The 19,686-nt window shown below is 38.6% G+C and overlaps 1 protein-coding gene across 3 annotated transcripts in view; it reads right to left on the bottom strand.

The window, feature by feature from the left end:
- NOL4 (nucleolar protein 4) overlaps positions 1-19,686 on the bottom strand; it is a 186,348-nt gene that overhangs the window by 149,963 nt on the left and 16,699 nt on the right. For all 3 annotated transcript variants that reach the window (XM_054284740.1, XM_054284741.1, XM_054284742.1), the window contains exon 2: positions 1,157-1,306. In XM_054284740.1, the coding sequence (XP_054140715.1) occupies positions 1,157-1,306 (150 nt within the window). The remainder of the gene's footprint in view (positions 1-1,156; positions 1,307-19,686) is intronic.

The following is a 19,686-nucleotide window of genomic DNA, read 5'->3' as shown; positions in this document are numbered from 1 at the left end:
AGAGAAAAGATTGCTATAGGGGTGAAAGAAACAGTAATGGAAAAACAGCTATTTCTTACAGCCAAAATTGAATCAGAAACCTGGAGCTTCCCCATATTCTGGTGACCTCTGATAAAAAACAGCTCACATAACCCCAGGCTGTTTTTAAGATTAAGAACTGTGTCCAGGGTGATAGGTCACCTCAGGGCCCTGTCCACAGCTCCCTGCCAGCCTCATCCCACTGGGACCAGGGGGAGAGGTGCTTTGGATGCCCTGCAGTCCAGTCAGGGGTATGTGATGGGACCTGGCTGGTCACCCCTGCCCTGCCACCCAGGGAGAGCCCCTGGTGCTTCAGCAACTGGAAACAGCTGGGCAGGTGGCTCAGGAACAGCCTCCGAGTGTGCCTGGCACTATCACAGCCCTGCACATGGAAAGTTAGTCACCCAAACCCAGGCAGGACCATGCATTTTAAGCACCTTGGGAGAGTGCAGCAAATGTTTCATTAGTTCTCCATGGGACAGCAAAGTGTTATATTTGTGTCACAAATCACAAAAGTCATTTATAGCTATTTTAGGACTATGATGCAATTAAAATTTTCAAAATAGTATTTTCTCTCTACTCAGCCACTTTATGCAGGAATGGGAGGTGCCTCCTCAACACTCTCATTATTATACTTAGTAGTTTTCCAGCCCTTTGAATTTAGGACATGCACAAGTTTTCATACCATTAAATCATTAAGTATCACTTAGTCTGTGGCAATAACCTATAAGGCACCTTCATTTATATGCTGAAACAATTTATATGCTGAAACACAGGAATACATTTAGCCAAATTGTGACAATACCTTCTAAGTCTGCTTTAACACTTCATCCATTTAATAGCAATTAATTAATTCAGAGCTATTAGAAACCATTATAGAAATAGCAAATTCTCTTCTTGTACCAATGAGAGAACGTCTAGTGAAGTCAGTGCATATGGCCCTTATTATACAGCAAATGTGATTTCTAAACAATATGCTTTCATGCACTAATGAAAGATCTCTGCAATCAGTTTGAGTGAGGGTGTCAGTACTAATCTAGCTGGGGAAAAAACCCCACAAATCTCATGCCATGTGACCAAACCCAAATAACTCACATTTTTAGACTCATGTTCACTTTACGCTGGTTTTTGTACTTACTGCTTTATAGGTTCTCTTTTGTCCAGCATGTTTTCTGATTTGTTCTCCATTGGGCCCAGTTTCAACATGCATGGAATAGATAATGTCAAAGAAATCTTCTACGACGGCCACCCGCCGTAAAGACAGCTTCTCATCTACACCTACTCCATCCTGAAAAGGGAAAAAAAAAAGAACAGAAAAAGTAAGGGAGACAAGATGAATAGACAAATTATGATAATCATGAGACACATTATTGTCCTTTTTTAGAAGGGAGTTAAAGACCCATTAATGTCTGAAGATCACCCACCATGCAAATAACAGACGCAGTATTGTAGGAAAGCTGTGTGATGAGAAGGATCACCCCTGCAAGCAGCCCATTTTGCCAAACCAGGGCATTTGGCTTCTTGATAGGAAGTGATCTTCCACTCCAGTATTTTAAAAAACAAAACAAAAACTATCTGTGCTTCTTTCTCCAAATGCAGAAACATGATTCAAAGGCAGAAGCTGTCTCAAACGCATGGCACAAAAATGCATTATGTGGTTGTTAGCAAGGATGCAACAGCTCTGTTATTCTCTCACTCCCCAGTAAATCTGTGCTGAGTATTTCATAAAGATGTTTAATAAAAGGTTTTAATTCAAAGAGCTGACTGTAATTATGAATATGAAGGAAGTTGTAATAAACAATTTGCCCTTGCAAAAATTGCAAAGACATACTATATGAAGACATACTACATGAAGACATACTACAATATGAGGAAAAGAAAGGGGTGTTTTAAATAGTTTCTACTTTTGCACACAGATGTCCAGTTGGAAGAAGTGGAAAAGTGAAAACACCTAGCATCTGATTTTCAAAAGTGATAGTGTCAGGGTAGCTAAACACTTCTGAAAAGGAACAGTCCCCAACGTCTCTGAAATTAACCAGTGCAGTTCAGCTCCCGCCCTTTTAACAGAACCATCCACATTTTGGTGGATGTTTTGTTTGTTTTACAGCTGCCTATGGATTCAGTTCTAATGAAGGAGCAGGAACTCACTTTTCCAGAATAGAGATCTATCAAGCAGGCTGCAGTTTGTAATACACCAGTATATGAAAAATAAAGTAAGAAGGGCCAATTCACTTGTACTCCAACACTGTATTCAAATTTAGATCTTTGGAGGCAGCAGTATAATCTAACATTCACTGTGTATTTTAAGCAATAACAGTGTTCCAAACTGAATATATTTTATAATACCATTACTGCTCATTTAATTCATGCCACAACAAAACTGATTTACATGGGCACTTCTATGATAAAACACATGCAATTATGGATGCAGTGACCAAATATAGACAAAGATGAGAAATTAAAAGATAATAACTCTGTATGACTCCCACTTGCTGCTCCCCAGATCATGACTTCTTGCTAACCCACGCCACCAAGTTTGCTGTATGTGGACAAACGTGATTCATTTTTCTCACTACCCTTATTTTAATTCCAGCCCACCTAAATTTTTCATATATTTCAAAGGAAGAACCCAAATAATCCCAACGGCTCCAAAGAACCTGCCAGGGTGATAGAGAGGAGCTCTGACACGTTCCTAGTAGCAATGGAGAAAATGTCAATTTTACACCTTTAGAGCGTAACCTTCTAAATGCGCATTATCCCAAGTGACAGTGGGTTAGGAGGTGTTGATACACTACCAGCCAAACAGGCTGTGCCCTGTCCTGCTCTAGTATGCCCAACTTTCTTCAGAGAGGTCCCTGCACAAAGCTACATGGTCTCTTCCATTGTGTTCTTTATCCCCCGGAGACAGATGGACCTGGGCAGAACCTTGGCACATGTGCGATGAGAGAACTGTCACAGTTCTGGTGGAAATGACTGTTGAGGATTGAGGGTGGAAGAACATGAGAAATTTGCAGGGCAATCTCAACCACAGGTTAAAGCCTCAGATCTGCTAGGAACAGTTGTTCTGAGAAAGCTGCAAAGCTCCCAACCCACTATCAGTTGCTGACCACTAGCTCAAAAACTTTGTGGAGTTGTGACAGGTTTGGGTTTAAGCATCATTAAGACTTTGCTTGGCACTATCCACCACCATTGCCTACTCTTAAAAAAAAATTGCTTTAGAGATAGGGCCGACATTAAATTCAGATCTGTGCAGCTTTAATCTTTAGGGGAATTCACATGTGAACACTGTAGGGGGGCCCATCTTCAATCATTATTTTCTCACCACCCAAACAGCACAGTGGGATCCCTGATGATTTCAAACACTCTTATTATGACGACAGTGTTATCTCACACTGCTCTCCAAATACTCAGAAGTTTATAGTGTTGATTAACTGACAAAGATTTAATCTGTTTATTACTAATTAGCTTTATTTTATGAAATTTCCTACGAGGGAGCTCTCTTTTTTAATTAAAAAGAAATGCATTACAACAATATTAATTTAAAACCTGAGATGCCACCTCAGCAGAGCTGACACATGCAAACATTATGAATACATTTAAAGAAGAAGCTCAGAAATGAAGCTCAGTTTGCTGCTTTTGGTGGCCATAGTGTGCAGTGCTGTTTCTAATAGTCCTCCTACATCCCTCCCCAGACATCGACACCCAAAGGTTGGCAGTATGAGCTGGGGGTGCTCTTGGAGAGGTATTTCTCCATGTAGATGACTAAATCAATAAGCATTGATAGTACTTCTAAAAAAAACACAGAAGTAGAGTCTGCACAAATTGTCATGACTCCTAATTGAAATGCTAGAAAATGAATACAAACTTTCCAAACTTTTTAAATCAAAAAGAGCAGGAAAGAAATGGCTTAAACAGAGTAGAAACTGCTTCAGGGGGTGTAATTAAATATCTACATCTGCAACTTTATCCAGTGGAGCCTGGACATGACTGAGTTGGCTTCATCCTGCTTGGTGCTAAGATAATGAGGTAGACCTTGATTCAGAACACCTGCAGTGCTGTAGGAGGTGCCAAGGTGCTGTGAGTGAACTGCTCAGCTCATCCAGCAGCATACAGCACTGGGCAGTGCCATAAGCCTCAGCTGCAGAAGCAATACACCAGATGAGTGATTTGAATAGGGTAGCTACTTACTGACAATTTTGATATTCCATGCTGACATCCCAATAGGTAAAAAGCTGGGAAATTTATAAAACTTCAAATCTCCATTTAAACCATGAAATCTCTGAAGTGGACACAGTTGTATCAGGCTTTCCTGCCATATGCCATTATACTACACTTTTATCATGAAATTGCTATTTTATAAAGACATTAACAAAGCAGCTCTGCTTTATAAGCTGACTTTGGGTAAAAATTTTCACAGTGCCTAAGGGGACAGGTTTTTAGCTTCAACTCAGGCTAAAAAAAAACCTGAATGAGAGAATGCATCATAATGCTATTCCCATGACTGAAAGGCTATGAAATGTCCACAAGGGACAGGACAAGTAATAGGCTTAAACCACAGAACAGGAGATTTACATCAGACATTTGGAAAAACCTACAATTGATGGGGATAGTCAAGCTCAGTAACAGTTTGCCTGGGGAGGCTGTGGGATGTATATCATAGGAGGATTTTGAGACCAGGTTAGGCAAAAATCTGTCAGGGATACTATGAGTAAATCCTGTCTTGGGTAGACTAGATATTAATTGAGTTTCTTCTTGATAATTCTAGGAAGCTTAAATGCCACTTTCAAAGTGAGTTGGGCAGTAACAACTCTGGAATAGCAAGGAGGATATTTATAAATCACTGAGGTATTTTTAGGACTTTTATTCAGCACAGAAAGGGTCCAAGCCTCACTTTCAAAAATGACTTAGGAATGGAAGCCTCACTGAATGCTTTACTTCAAGCATTGAACTTAGACTCTCCAATCTTTCAGTCCATTTCATCCCTCTCCTTTCAGCCATCACTGAGGTGTGCCACGCCCTGTCCTAAACCAGTTTTCTCAGATGCCTCTCTGGCCAGCAGTGTGACACACACTGACAAACCACCTTCATCCTTATAGCTGCTGGAATGATTTTAATCTCTATCAGTGAGATTTTACTCTTTGCATTACAGTTTTTCCTGTTTACTCTTGTTTTTATGTATATCCAGAGATTTTCCTGTGTTCTTAGGATACAAATAAAGAAATGTTTCCTTTCATTTTAAGCACTACAAATTCCATTTGTACTCTGAGATTAAAGTTGTTTTCTCAGGGTTTGGGTTTTTTTTGATATCTAGACAAAGAATAAGTTTCTGAACAGAAGTGAATTTTACAGAGACTTGTGCGCCTCCCAGAAAGTGCTAAGGATCTCTATGAACTAGGATGGCTGGGGAGACAGGCAGTCTCTTTTATTGGGATTGAATCTACAGGACTTGTCACAGTAAAGAAAGGAAGAAAGTTTGCTAGTAAAGCAAATAGATAGAACTCTTAAGGCAGCAAAAAATCTATTAAATGAAAGGTTGTCATTTTTATAGCTACTTTGCAGAGGAGAAAATAATTTAATACAAGCCTTTAAAATTAATGCCACTGAAACAAGAGTGCTTGTAATTCCTTGCTGCCCCATCTCCTGTTGAAATTTCTAGGAGGAAATAGGTCTCATAAAACATCCTCTTGCTTTGTGAATGAATATAACTATCAGCATCTTGACAGTGTTTGAAAAATATTCCTATAAAGGCATGATAGTCAGAAATAGAAAATAAAAGGAAAGTCTTGGTTGGTAGTTTTATAGAAAATGTTCAGGTCTATAAAAACCTCTGTTGTAAAAGCATCAAAGCTAGAAGCACCTAAAAAACATTAGGAGTAGATGCAAATAACAATGCACCTAAATATTTCATTACATAATATGAATCTCGTATAAATCTAAGACTGCTTTGAATGCAGAAATATGATGTGCAACATTTTTCTCATATAATCAGTTCAGACAGCAACAGAGTTAAAGCTCATTTATGCCCCCACACCTCTGCTGACTCGTAGCACATTTTGAATTTCCCCTGGATGAGAAAAAAAGTCTTTTGCTGACTGAAACACCATACTCTGAATAAACAGAAAGTTTTGCTCATAGCCCTACACGTTGTTAGTTCATGCATAATGAGCTCTTGACATGATTGTATGTTTTACTCCCTCAGGGTTCAAGATACAAAAATTTTGTATGGAAAGTGTTAGGAGGAAGCAATGGTAGTTGATGTATAACATGAACCCTATATATCTGTCTGCAGAAATAATTCAAAACAAATTAACAAATTGAAAATCTCATTTTACATTATTTCTTTTATCTGCTTGTTCAGTAAAATAACTGTAAAATATATTGATATTTAAAATAGGGATGAGCATTTTATAATGCCTCTTACTCCCATAGAAATGAACAAATTACTTTAATCAGCCCATGTATTTGAACTCCCAGGTTATGAGTACATCTATTTGAATATCTGACTCATTCCTGTCAGCACAGTGAAAATTCACAAAAGAGAAAAAGTTACTAGTATTTGGTAGCTATTATTAAGTAGCCTAAAATAAATAAACTGATCATTTCTATCCATTTCCAAATGGATAGATAATAGCAAAACTATATTTATTATTTGAAATTTACAGTTTCTGTTCGTCATTATATCATGTTTGAACAGCAAATCTCATTTTTTGCCAGCAGATGGAGACAGGAAAAATCAGAGTTATATTAAAACAGATACTCCAAAACAATTTCCAACTGACAAGTTCTCCCTTTAGAAAAAAACATACACTACAAGAACTAAAAAAATAAGCTAGGACATGGCAGCAATGAGTCAAACTAATTGTAGATATAGATCATGAAAACAAAGAGAATAAAGTGAAGCAAAATGGCAAATTAATTTACCCTTTGGGATGAGAGACTAAAACTAAACAACAGACACAGAGTTTTGGTGCATTATGAAAGCTGGAGGTGACAAAAAGTTCTCTTACTGGATTGGCTTGATAGGTGAGTACAAAACAACCAATACACAAAATCCAACAACCAATACACAATACTGAGCAGAAGTCCCTTTCTCCTTTATCTCTTGAACTGTTCCAGATGATGGGAAAGCACCAAAGCCAAATCTCTGTCCATAAACAGAGGGTGGGTGCCATATAAGTCTAAAATATCCCACGCAAAAGGGCTACCCTACTATTGTTTCAGGTGAGGCCATCATCTGGTGCGGATCACTAGCTCCATTAAATTACGCTCTATCAAGTAGAGGGAATGGGTTGTGAAACTCAACTTGCCAAATTGTGAAAGGAAGGTCTGTCACCTGTCTTTCCTTGCAGCATGGTAAAATAGGCCCAGAGATTATTTCAGGATACACAAAATATTGTCAAGGGTATTTTCAGAGGTTGCTTTGGCATGAATAGGATAATGACCTGGCCAGTGGTCACTGCAATAAATACGTCATGCTCTTTCCATATTGAAGGGCAAAAACTTTTCTTTCTCATCTCTCTTCAGAAGTGTATATGGATAGCAAGAGGCAGAAACTGATGCACAGGAAGTTCCACCTGAATATGAGGAAGAACTGCAACTCCTGTGCAGCGACCATGCAATGGGACAGATTGCCCAGAGAGGGTGTGGAGTCTCCCTCACTGGAGATAGTCAAGAACTGTCTGGATAAAATCCTGTGCCATGCGCTTTAGGATGACCCTGCATGAACTTGGAGGTTGGACCAGATGGCCACAGTGGTCCCTCCCAACCTGACCCATTCTGTGAAAGGTAGATCTATCATCAGTGAGAGTGCAGAAAATATTTGAACTAAAACATGGAGTGCATGTACTGACTTTTGAGTCTCCTACCAAAAACAAGCATGGACATGGGAAACAAGAGATAATTTCAAAAAGATGCCTGCACTCAGAGCCTTGAAGGAATGGCAGGAAACCCTGTGAGGAACACAGGACAGCCAGAGCCCTGATTGCAGTTCACTCTTCACAGTTAAGAGCTGCTCCTTAACTGAGATCTGAATACCTTTTTCCCTCAGCACCTGATTATTTTTTCCTTTGATGTTTAAACATTTACACAATCCTTCTGAACAAAAGCAGGTCAGAAGCTGGGTCACACTTCACTGTTTGTGAAGTTTGGTAAGCTGCAGGCTACCCAAACACCACAAGCTGGATCTCTATCAGCAAGCAGGTCACCACAGAAGCAGCACATCTGCGAGCAAAGCACATGATACCAAGGAGCACGTGCTACACTGTAAGCATTTCAGGATATCTCTAACCTGGACCTCTGCAATGGGCACAATTCTGGTCACAACCCAGTAGGTGCATGTCTATCAAGTGCCAGTTTGCTTTCACTGAAAGAAATCTGTTTATATACTGAAAAAATATTACACTGTGAAACAAAGACCAGCAAACATGGTCAGGAGCTTTGTTCCAAAGACATGCATGTTTTCCAAACTAAATGCCAATATAAATGCTGACATACCTTCCTTAATAAGGCAACAAGATAGGATTTTTCACACACACGTATTGTGATGAACATTACCCAAACTGATGAGAAAAATATGTAACTATCTAGCTCAGGGACACACATGGCCCTGGTGTGACTCAGGAGATCAGAAAGAAGCTGAACAAACACTTATTCTAAAAGAGATATTATTTGCCACATTAGTCCTTCTACAGACCTCCCTCTCTAGCAAATTCCTGCCTACTTGGCCTGTTAAAACAATAGATGATGCTTCCATCATTATATGCAGTCTGATATCAGCTGGCTTTTTTTCTTTTTTTTTTTTTTTTTTGACAGAGAAAGCAAAGTAAGGCTCTATTCTGTCTACAAGAGTTTGTTGAGTTCGTGTATTTAGTACATGAAAAAGTAACCCAGGCACTACATGCATTATATTGAGCGAAATGTAAAATGTATGTGACAATTCCAATCAAAGCAAAGCTAGAACTGGACAGAGAGAGAGAAAGAGCACATATAACACCTGCAGGTTGCAATTCAAATCTGAAAAATTACCATTTATAGTAATAATAATAAAAAAAATCTGCAGATTTTAAAGGAAAGCAATTTCTTGAATTACGTATTTTTATTTACATGAACTTAACTATAATTTACTTGTGAATTCCTAATTTTGAAAAATAATCTCAAAAAATTTCTGATCTTAGGAAGTTTCAAAGAAGCTTATATTTTAAAAGAGAAGCAATAACTGTTTCTTTTTTTGATAACCAGATTGTATTATTTCCTGTTCCCTGAAGGATATTGTCTCTTTTCTAATGGGTTAACATTTCTATTAGAAAGAATTTAGTTTTGACATTGAAGTTGATTTTTTTTTAATATTCATGACAGGTCTGGAAATATCCAGCACACTTCACTTGCCCTCTTCAAATTTTTAAGCAACTGAGAGCTGATAAACCTAGCTTGGACATCAAGGGTAACTGAACAGAGAGCCAAATCTAACTGAAGCCTTTTTGTTTAAGTTCACATTCATGACCAAAGTTTGAATGCAGGTATTCCTTCTTCATGACTCATTAAAGGATTCATCTAGGTATAAGGACTTTCTACCAGAATTTTCTGTAATACTATGAATTCTAAGAAATTGCAGATTTTGAGCTAAAAAAGCTGTCAACATTTCAGTTCTACCATGAAATAAGATGAAAGTGCGTGAAAATTCATCCCATTAAAGTAACATTTTATTCTTTTACTGAAAGTAAAACTGACCATAGATGTAAGTATTAAGATAAGTATAAGATTTCTCTTAAGACACTAAAAATATTTCAAAGACATTCTGAGGCTGGAGGTAATCTTTCTGTGTACAGATTTCTTCAGCTGCTGAAAAAACTGTAAACACACCATCAGACACAGTAAAGAAATTGAAGGATAACAACTCACTGAAGCACAAGTGTCCACTAAGTGTATGAATACTGAAATGACATTGTCTTTTTCATGTATTTCTACTCTTCATGCATTTTATCTGCTAATTATATCTGCCAAACTGTAAACAGTTGCTCCAGGACTTTTCCAGCAAAGACTGCAATGCCAAGCTAAATGCTTGGCAGGAGAGCTGCCTTTTCAGTCTCACAGCTAATCTGGAAGGGTCAGCCACTCCTGGTGAGTGCTTTAAAGGGAAGGGACTTCAGCTCCCCACTCCAACAGCTCAGCACACTGTACAGCAATTTCCATGAAACTGTCTTTTCAAAAGTTAGTAGCAATTATAATATATACAAAATTTAGTTTTCCTTTCGTCTCAAGATAGTTCTTTGTATCTGCTGAGTATGAAAAGATTTGCTTATCCTGAATAAGAATACAAGGATAAACCAACTAATTCGCCTCAAATTTTTTTTGACTCTAGGGGATTTTAAAATGAATGGGTGTGAATCCTAGTGTGGGCCTGCTTAGTATGTTCAGGGCTTTTTCCTAAATTATAAGATCAGGTATTGTCATCAGCTCAGAAAAAAGAAAGGGACAAGCTACTAATTAAACATTACCTCTTAACATTCCTGTCATGCTCCAAAAATGAACAATCTCCCAATTATAATTTAAAGTGTGCTATACTTTACAGGTATTCAAGCACTAGGGGAATGCAATGTAGATCTATAATGCCACCTTTTTTCAGACTGATGAAATGCAACTACTGTACACCAAAAGTAACCTAACACTAAAGTGAAGTTTAAGTAATAAGAACTCATTACCCCAAAGTGCTGCCTGTGAAATTATATATATTAAATATATATATTTTAAAATTATATTCCAAATACTCATAAGCCTCTGATGTAAGGGTGTTGGCAGAGGGAGCTTTTTTAATACATAATGTGAAATGCAAGTGCCAAGTGTTACATACTGCAGTGAAGTGCCAAAAGCATACCACACCACAGATCAACCCTGCACAGTGACAAAAGGTCTAAATAAAAAAAAAAAACCTTCAAAATTCAAGTTAATTGATTCAATATTTCAAAACTCAGGGAAAGAGGATTAATCAGAGGACTGCTGATGGGATTTAGTGGTTTTGTGTCTAGGTCTCTGGCTGCAACTCTAGCAAGGGCTTTTGTCTCTAAAGTTGCTTCCTCCTTTTACGTGCTGCCTATGGCAAAGAACAGCCTTGGGGTGGCAGGGAGATGACACGTGTGACCTTATCTTTCCATCCATGTTTCTGCAACAGCTGTTCCCTTGCTTATACAAAATGAGTTCATGGTCTCAGCACAGCTCCCAGAGGACAGCTGTCTCCATCACCAAAACCCCTGCTACAACAGCCCATCAGGTGCCATTAATTGGTAACCTCATTAAGGTCATCAATAAAGACACTGGGGATCAGATTTTAAGCTGCACTGGGGCTGCACAGGCAGCTTAAGGAACAGAAAACATCAGTGGCTTTGCACCACCCATGCATAGCCTAAGCACTGGCTCAGCAGCCTCGCTTGCAAGGCCAAGTGCAGAATAATGACAACTGTCCCCAGCTCCAGTGGCAAAAGTGACAGGAGTCTCCAGGGCACTCATGTTCCGCATGTGGCCTGGTTCTCTGACCACATTACCAACATACTCCCACACCGGAAAAAAGCTGCTTGTTGCAGGGAGCAAAGAGGTGCTTCCCAGACTAAACACTCCTAGAGAAAAAATTAACAGCCTCTAATGGAGATCCCTCTAGATTTCTGCAAGGACAAATGAGCAGATTATGAAGGGGCTCTCTGTAATTGCACAGGTAATGTTACCTGGCCAGGGACAGAGGCCACTGGGGACTCAGGGTCATAGCAGCACAATCAGAACGCAGGGTCACTGACTTCAGCCTTCATGGGCTCTCAACAGCAGCACAGTGCCAGCCCTGATGATGTACAAATATCAGCAAAGTAGGAACTGTAGGGGTTAGGGTCTGTTCTCAGATGTAACAGCACAGTAACCAGAAAAACCAGGCAAAACATTGTTACAAAATCTCTCTACCAGGTTTGAAACAAAAGTAGTAAATATCATGTCAGATATTGGCAATAAGTTTTTGGTGCAGCCAGCAATGCCATGAGCCAAGTATCTAACTATGTTCTTCAGGAAGATTCTTCATGGAAGGGTATGAAAATTTTCCTTTCAAAAAGACAGGAAAAAACCAAAAGTTTTTTCATTCTCCCTCAGACCTGAGGGAAAGCTTGTACCCTCAAAAGTATAATTAAATTAAATTAATTGGTAAATAATGAATATTCCCTTTTTTTTGTTTTTTTAATATTTGTATATGTGTGCACACAGATCAGGCTTTATGAAATTAGCTCAGCAGGCCTATGTGGGGCTCTTCAATAACTTATTTGTTGAGATTTTCTTTAATTGAATTACATTCCCAAATTCTATCACTTTTTTCACTCCTGCAACACTTTTCTCTCCTGTTCAACCTAGGCAAGGACAAGTGCCAGATGCAAAAATCTTGTGTTTCTGTGAGGAAGTACTGTTGCAGATAGTCAGATTATTTACACCACTTTTTTTCCTTTTCTTCTTCCTCCCTTCCTCAACCATAAACAAAGTCTACAGCATGAAGAGGCCAATCCTTGCCAGCAGAACCAAGTTTTGAAAAACACTGCTCCACCATATGTTCAGTCCTGACCAGCGTGATAGTTCGGAAGCTGACATCTGCAGATGGGGAGTTCATACCACCACTCAGCACAAACATGCTGCTACTGTACACTGAAGTCAATACTAGCCAGACTTTGCTTAGGGGAAATTTTCAACACTGATCTACAGTTTCACCTTGCCAACTAATTTTTGTTACACTGATGTAAATGAAGTAGATATAAAAAGAATCTCAGAGAAAAATGGTGGTGCTGATTGAAAAAGGGAGTCTCTGTGAATCCTTTTGGTAATCTCCTTTAGAAGGAAAACTCTTCTGTACCAGATATTGCATTGAAACTGTTGATGTAATAGAAAACACTTGCTAATGTTACATATGATGGACCTTCATGAAAGCCCATTAAATTCTATTTGTCCTATAGGATCATGCACTGCAAGGATACAATGACCTCAAATAGTCCCCTGAACTTCTCTGAAGACCCAATTAACTCAGTTTTTCTCTGAAAAAGATATATCAACCTTGCAATAAGCACTGCATGAACCAAAGTCTTTCCTGCCTTTTCTGATGCCCTTCTTAAAGCAGCAAGAATACTCTGCTTAAATGTTTGTGGGAGTGGCATTGGTACTTCTACAGAAGCACTAAGATAAAATGCATTTTCCCTGCTACTTTTACTTTTTCTCCCCCTTGCTCCTCTCTCATTCCATCTGCAGCTCCTCATGCAGTCCAAACACTTTTTCCAGGGCTTAAGCAGATTTATGGCTAGCAATTTCCACAGGGACTCTGTGCATGTTCTCTCAGGCATGCCCAGGCACCAACACTCATCAGAGGGCTGGAAATCAAAATCTGTGTCAGTTGTGCCACTGGCAGTGAAATTCCATGAGTTCACGTTTGTTGAGTCCCTCATTCAGGCCTTTACTGTATTGCAGTGCCCTTCTTCAAAAGGCTGTATCTAAAGCCTCTGCGTGAATTTCCTTTAAAATGTTCTGCAGTCTCATCTTATATGCACATCTACCATTGATTATTAAATGGGAGAGTAAATGGAATCATCTTCCTTTATTATGTTGCTCTGAAACTGAAATGGACAATGTCTGGACTGTAAATTCATAGTAGAAAGAGCTTAGATGTTCAGTTATATGAATTTCACTCAGAACTTTTCCTATATCAAATTTGGAGCATGCCTGAGCAGCAAACAGTTCAAAACAATGGTAACTACAACACTGACTTTGCAAATTCTATTATATTGAGTAAATTCAGCTTCCTAATTTTTATAGATATTAGCTACCTAATTTCTTTTTAGTGTAGATAAGAGATACCTCTTTCATCCCACTTCTGATCACTAATGATGCTGCTCATCACCCTAATTATTTTTCTAAAAAAATTAAGGGAACAGCCAAATAATGAAGGGGACCATTATTAGCCCAACTATACTGCAAGAACTGGTGTTTTGAATAAGTGGGTAACCAGATTTGCCCAACATCTGATGTAAAATGAAAGACAGGCATTCAGAGTATTTGCAAGTTGGAGACTCCCTATTAATAAGATGCTTGCAAGTCTCTTCCGTAATCCAGGCATGCCCATGAATTCACTACCATACACTAAGCTTTGCATGCAAATATATATGATATGAGATGAGATATATTATATGATATTATATATAATATTAATATACAAATAGTACAGTTGATGAAAGAAAAGAAAATATGCAGATGAAACAGTCTGCTCTGTCTAATAAAAATCATGCTTATTTTGTCAGACCTACAATGGGTAATATGCAAACTATGCAAAGCTTTGTAATTAATAGTACAATTCTGTGCTCAAAACATGAACCAAACACTCTATTAACAATTCTCTGTGAGCATGTATCCTTATTTAAACTTTCTCTCTTTACATAAAAAGAAGAAAGTTTAAGTTCCTCAGTTGTTTATAAGAACAGGAAGAAGAGTTGAAAAACAGGCTTAAAATTCAATTATGTTTAAACACAGTATAATGATTATATTATTCATGAAGTTCAGAAGAATTTGATAATCTGTCTCCCAATCTTAAACTACTGTGTTCAAACTGTATCAAAACTGTAATTCACCAGTATCAAGTGACCTGTGCATTTTCTCACTTGCTGTATATGTTGGCTGTATTATGTTAATGGGACACAGCACTTGCCTGCCTTCAGCACTGACAAAAAAGTTCTCTTCCTCTCATGACATTCACATGATGTGTACAACTTGACTGATGGATGTGCCAACCAACCCAGAGCTGGTTGTAATTGACAGTTTAGCTTGAATTTGTCATATGGGATCTCTTGAGCTGGAAAGTACTATAGAAAATTAGGGACAGATGAAAGAAAAATCAAATGGGCATTTAGTCTATCCCTGACAGAAAAGGGACTGTCTTCTGTTGCTCACAATGTAATTTCTTGTCCTGTCATAAATCACTCATCTGTTCTAGATTTCATCTGAGACACTATTTTACAGACTAGCAGGAGTAAATACAGAAACTTTGGCTGAGCCTGTGCCAAGAGCCTGCCACAAAAGCTTTGCAGACTGCTGTGCTGCTGTTTCTTAGTTATGCTCACTTGGAGCACAGGCATGACACTAACCCTCTCTAGGGCTCACGGGAGAATAAAGTTCCTCTGTCATACTAGATCATATCTGCTAAGAAGGAGTTAGCAAGGGCCTCTTGGTGGCAGTGAGAAATAGGTGATCACCTCCCTCAGGCTTTGTCATGTCACTGCCTTGTTTCCAGCTTATCTCCCAATTCCAGGAGCCCAATTTCATCTCCTACCAAAAATAGCTTCCCTTGCAAGGAGTTCAGCACATTCTCTCTTCAAAAATAATAGCATAATTTAAAATCCCATTGAAGAATCACAGAATCTTCTGAGTTAGAAGGCACCCACAAGGATCATCAAGTTCAACTCTAAAGTGAATGGCCTCTACAGGGATCACAACCCTTAAAATATTAACAGCATGCTCTAAGCATTTTAGCTAATCTCAGGGTAACATTGATTTTAATAAACTGTAGCTCAATCTTCCAAATTGTCCTATTCTCTCCTAAATGATGTTTTGCCTGCAAAGGACTAGGGGCACACCATCATCATTTTCATTCCTCAGCAAATGCAGAGATCACAGTTTCACATACATATCAGAGATGGCTACAGTTATAAAGCTTCAAATTTATCTCATAAGGAAAGCCAACATCTGTTTTCATCTTGCTGACAACATGAACAGCAATGTTTTTATTCTGCTGAACAAAATATTAACAAAGACTGAATTTTCAAATGCATATTTTGCTCCTTTATGCATTGATCCAACATTAAACTGCTTCTTCTGGTATACTGCTATACCTACAAAAAGCAATTTGGTTATCTCAGACTTTGGCCATTTCTTTATGTCAGGTTTGAGTCTTCCTGGACTACATTTCCCAAGACACACTGCAGGAGATCACACATTTTGTGAAACAATTAGTAAAGCCAAAGCTGCTAGCGTAGTAGAAATTCTTGTGTCACGTGTCTCTCTTTGTAAATATATTACACCCACTCATTTGCCTGCACTTTATAGGAGCCACTCACTCCAAAATGACTGAAAAGGCTTTGATGCACTTGCACCATCAGAGTCAGCTATGAGGACTGAGTGTGTACTTCATCTACATAATTTAAGCCTTGCCTGCTCTAAGAAAAATATGTTATTACTTTATTGACAAACCACATTGGCTACCCAAACCACATACAAGGCCAGTTGTTAAGTAAACTCTAAATTCAAAATTGTATGTCTACAACTGCCAAACCAGCATGGATCACCAAGAAGATTTTTAAAAGACCATACAGGCAAGCCCTGTTCTGTTCTGTGCAAATAGCCTATTACAGTACTGGATTTTGTGTGTTACAGCCTTTAAAAGGAAATGACACAGTAATTTCCTGCCAAATCAAATCATTTCTGGCATAACTTTTCATTGGGGGTATTCTGCATGTATCCTGAAATTTGCTTTCTGGGGAGACAACAGACACAGCTGCACATCTGGTAAATATGTGTGCTTGGTTTTCATGTGGGGATATACATGAAATTAAATTCAATTTGATTCAAGAGTATTATACTGCCATGGCAAGCTGCTAAATGTATCCTAGGAAAAATGAACAGACCCTTGAGGTAGCTGTCACCAGCTGATACAATGAGTTTAGGTTGGGGTTTCATTCTGTATCTGGAGTTTTATCCCATCCATCTATTCCCTACTACGGCCCTTGTTCCATCTTGTTCAGTCATTATTAACAGTAACCTGCCATCTGAGAGTACTTCACAACACAATGCCATCATTACACTCTCCTCCAGGGGTCAGGAATATTTTTCACTCTTTTTTTTTTTTTTTGGACAGATACATTTTAGGATTTCTGATGATACCACAAAAATAATCTTTTTGTATTTCACTCAGATTTTGGATGTTGATGTAAAAAGCATTGCTCCATTTCATTTTTTCCTACTAGATTTTCTGCTCAGATGCTCCTTTTTTTCCTCCCCCCCTTTTTTTTTTGTCTCCTTGTTTCTGCTTATAGTTTATAGATGTTCCTTCTCCATCCAGTGTATGTTTCAGCCTGTATATTCACTGATTTTTTTTTAATCAATTAAGACAACACTGTCCAGGTGAGCACCCTATTTTTTGCTTTCATCCTTCCCAGAATTGTTATACAGAGCATCATGAGTTACAGAGACAGAATCATAGAACCACAGAGTGGTTTGTGTTGGAAGGGACCTTAAAGACACTCTAGTTCCAATCTCACTTCCATGGATGGGGACACATTCTACCATATCAAGTTGCTCAAAGCCTCATACAACCTGGCCCTGACCACTTCTGGGAACGGGACACTCACACTGCCCTGGGCAATCTGTTCCACTGACTCATCACCATCATTGAAAAAAATCTCTTCCTTCTGTCCAATCTAAATCTGCCCTTTTTCAGTTTAAAAAGATTGCCCTTTGTTCTGTCACAACAGACCTGGGGAAAACTCGCTGTCCATCTTTTCTGTAAGTGCCCTTCAAGTACTGAAAGGCCACAATAAGCTCTCCCTGGAGCTTTGTTTTCTCCAGACTGAACAGTGCCAATTCTCTCAGCCTGTCTTTGTAGGAGAGGTGCTCCAGATCCCCCAAATCATCTTCATGTCCCTCATCTGGACCCACTCCAACAGACCCATGTTTCTTCTGTGCTGTGGATTGCACCTGGACACAGCCCTTCAGGTAGGGTCTCATGAGAGCAGAGCAGAGGGATGGAGTCACCTCCCTCAACCTGCTGATGACTGTGACCAACTCAACTGATGCTATATCAATTCTCTGAATTAATCCTTGTGAGTTATTGATGCTCTAGTTACTGTAGAAATTTATTTTGCCTTTTTGGTCCCACAGAAGTCAATCTATTACTATTAAGAGGCCAAAAAAATAATGGCATTGAAGTTGCTTTCACATTTGGTCCTCCTGTGCTGCTGTGTTGCAGCAGAAGGAATGTCTCCCACTGAGATGGGACCAACAGGGTCTTCAGCAAGTTTACTAGAATGCTCTCCTTCTCCAGATCTTGCTTTATGGTGCAGCATACTCACACAGCTTTTTTCAGGTTAGCTTTTACAATCTGGTTTGTAAACTTCTGAAACTGAAGCTTCTAGACTCCCCTATTATGAGGCCAAGTTTTATAAAATGTAAGATGTATTCAGTGTTCCTATCTCTATAATTAAATTTGTCTGGTTTTGTTATTTTGAGCACCTTCTGAATTTTTTTCAAAGAGCTTACTAGGCATTATGTTGAAAGGATTCTGCTCAAATTATATCCCTCATTCTCTCACTTTGTTTTAAGGATAATTACTTAACTGATATTTGGATTAATGAAATAGGGTATGGAAAATCACTAAATTGCCCTGAAAAATTTTACAATTTATTTTAAAAAAACCCTGCTTTTTTATTTCCTGGTTTCTAAGTCTACAGGGTCCACTTGGGAAATTTGCAGAGTTTAAAGTGGAAGTTCTCAAACATGAGCCTGCAAGACCATTTATTAATTAATAAATCAAGAGTCTCTAGAACCACACTAACTACCCACACTTTAAAAACTCATCAATCAAAAGGCTGATAATGAAACATCCATGGTCCTTGAGAGATTTTGAGAACTGACAAGGAGTTGTTGCTAAGACAATCTTTTCTATAAAGCTGTGGGGATTGCTAAAGGATTTTTGCATGAGGGGATTTTTAACACAAAAGTAGAATTTTCACAAGCATTTGACTGGAGATGATATTTTAAAAGAAAAAATTACAAACACCATGAGACTCACAATGAAATAGTAACAGTTGATAAGACTCCATTTTTGAGCTACTTTAACATCTATAAAGAAAAAGAAAGTTGCCTGATCTTTTTTGACATTGACATCTTTAGGATACAGATACAGTTTTGTGGTTAGTTTTTCATAAAATAATTAATTTTTTTTTTCATGTGTGATATTACTATTGGTCAGATATCTTACTAACTTTTTAGGTCCCAGAAGCACTGTCTTAAATACAAAAGGAGTCTTCCAGCCTTTAGTGAAGATGATAAAAAGCAGTTTTCTCTTGTTATGGGTAAAAGAGAAACCTCTTCTCGTACTTGGGGCTAAAAACATTCCTCTTATCTACCCACTCTCCCCAGTTTCTGGGCTGTCCCATTGGCTACATGGCAGAAGGGATCCACAAGTCTTCCTCAGAGGAACAGACCTGGTTTCAAAATATATCATAATATTTGCATATCAGGGGCCCAAGTCCATGTTTTCCTATCACAACCATATGCAAATGTTTTTATTGCCTGTAATAGCCAGTGTAATACCTTGAGGGCCAAAAACGGAGCAACACTATTTTCAGCAACAGCTGTAACTATATACTAGGCTACATACCATACAGCCACCTGCACAGGGTAAAAAAGCACCAGGGCTGGTAGCAAGACATGTCTCATGTGCTGGGTTCTGGCAAAAGCAGAAAGCAACAGTGAACACCAGCAGTGACAGTGGCACGGGGTTTTATTTCCATTCCGTGCATCTCAAGTCACACCAACCATGACACATTGCTATTTACAGCAAGTATTTGTAGCTGCTGTGACACTGCACAGCAGGGTCTTGTGTGGCATCACGGTGAATTT

This window comes from Melozone crissalis, unplaced genomic scaffold (assembly GCF_028551555.1).
Source record: "Melozone crissalis strain CALT ecotype California unplaced genomic scaffold, PUWL_Pcris_2 ptg000042l_1, whole genome shotgun sequence".
Classification (NCBI taxonomy): domain Eukaryota; kingdom Metazoa; phylum Chordata; class Aves; order Passeriformes; family Passerellidae; genus Melozone; species Melozone crissalis.
This window is presented reverse-complemented; position numbering and strand designations above follow the sequence as displayed.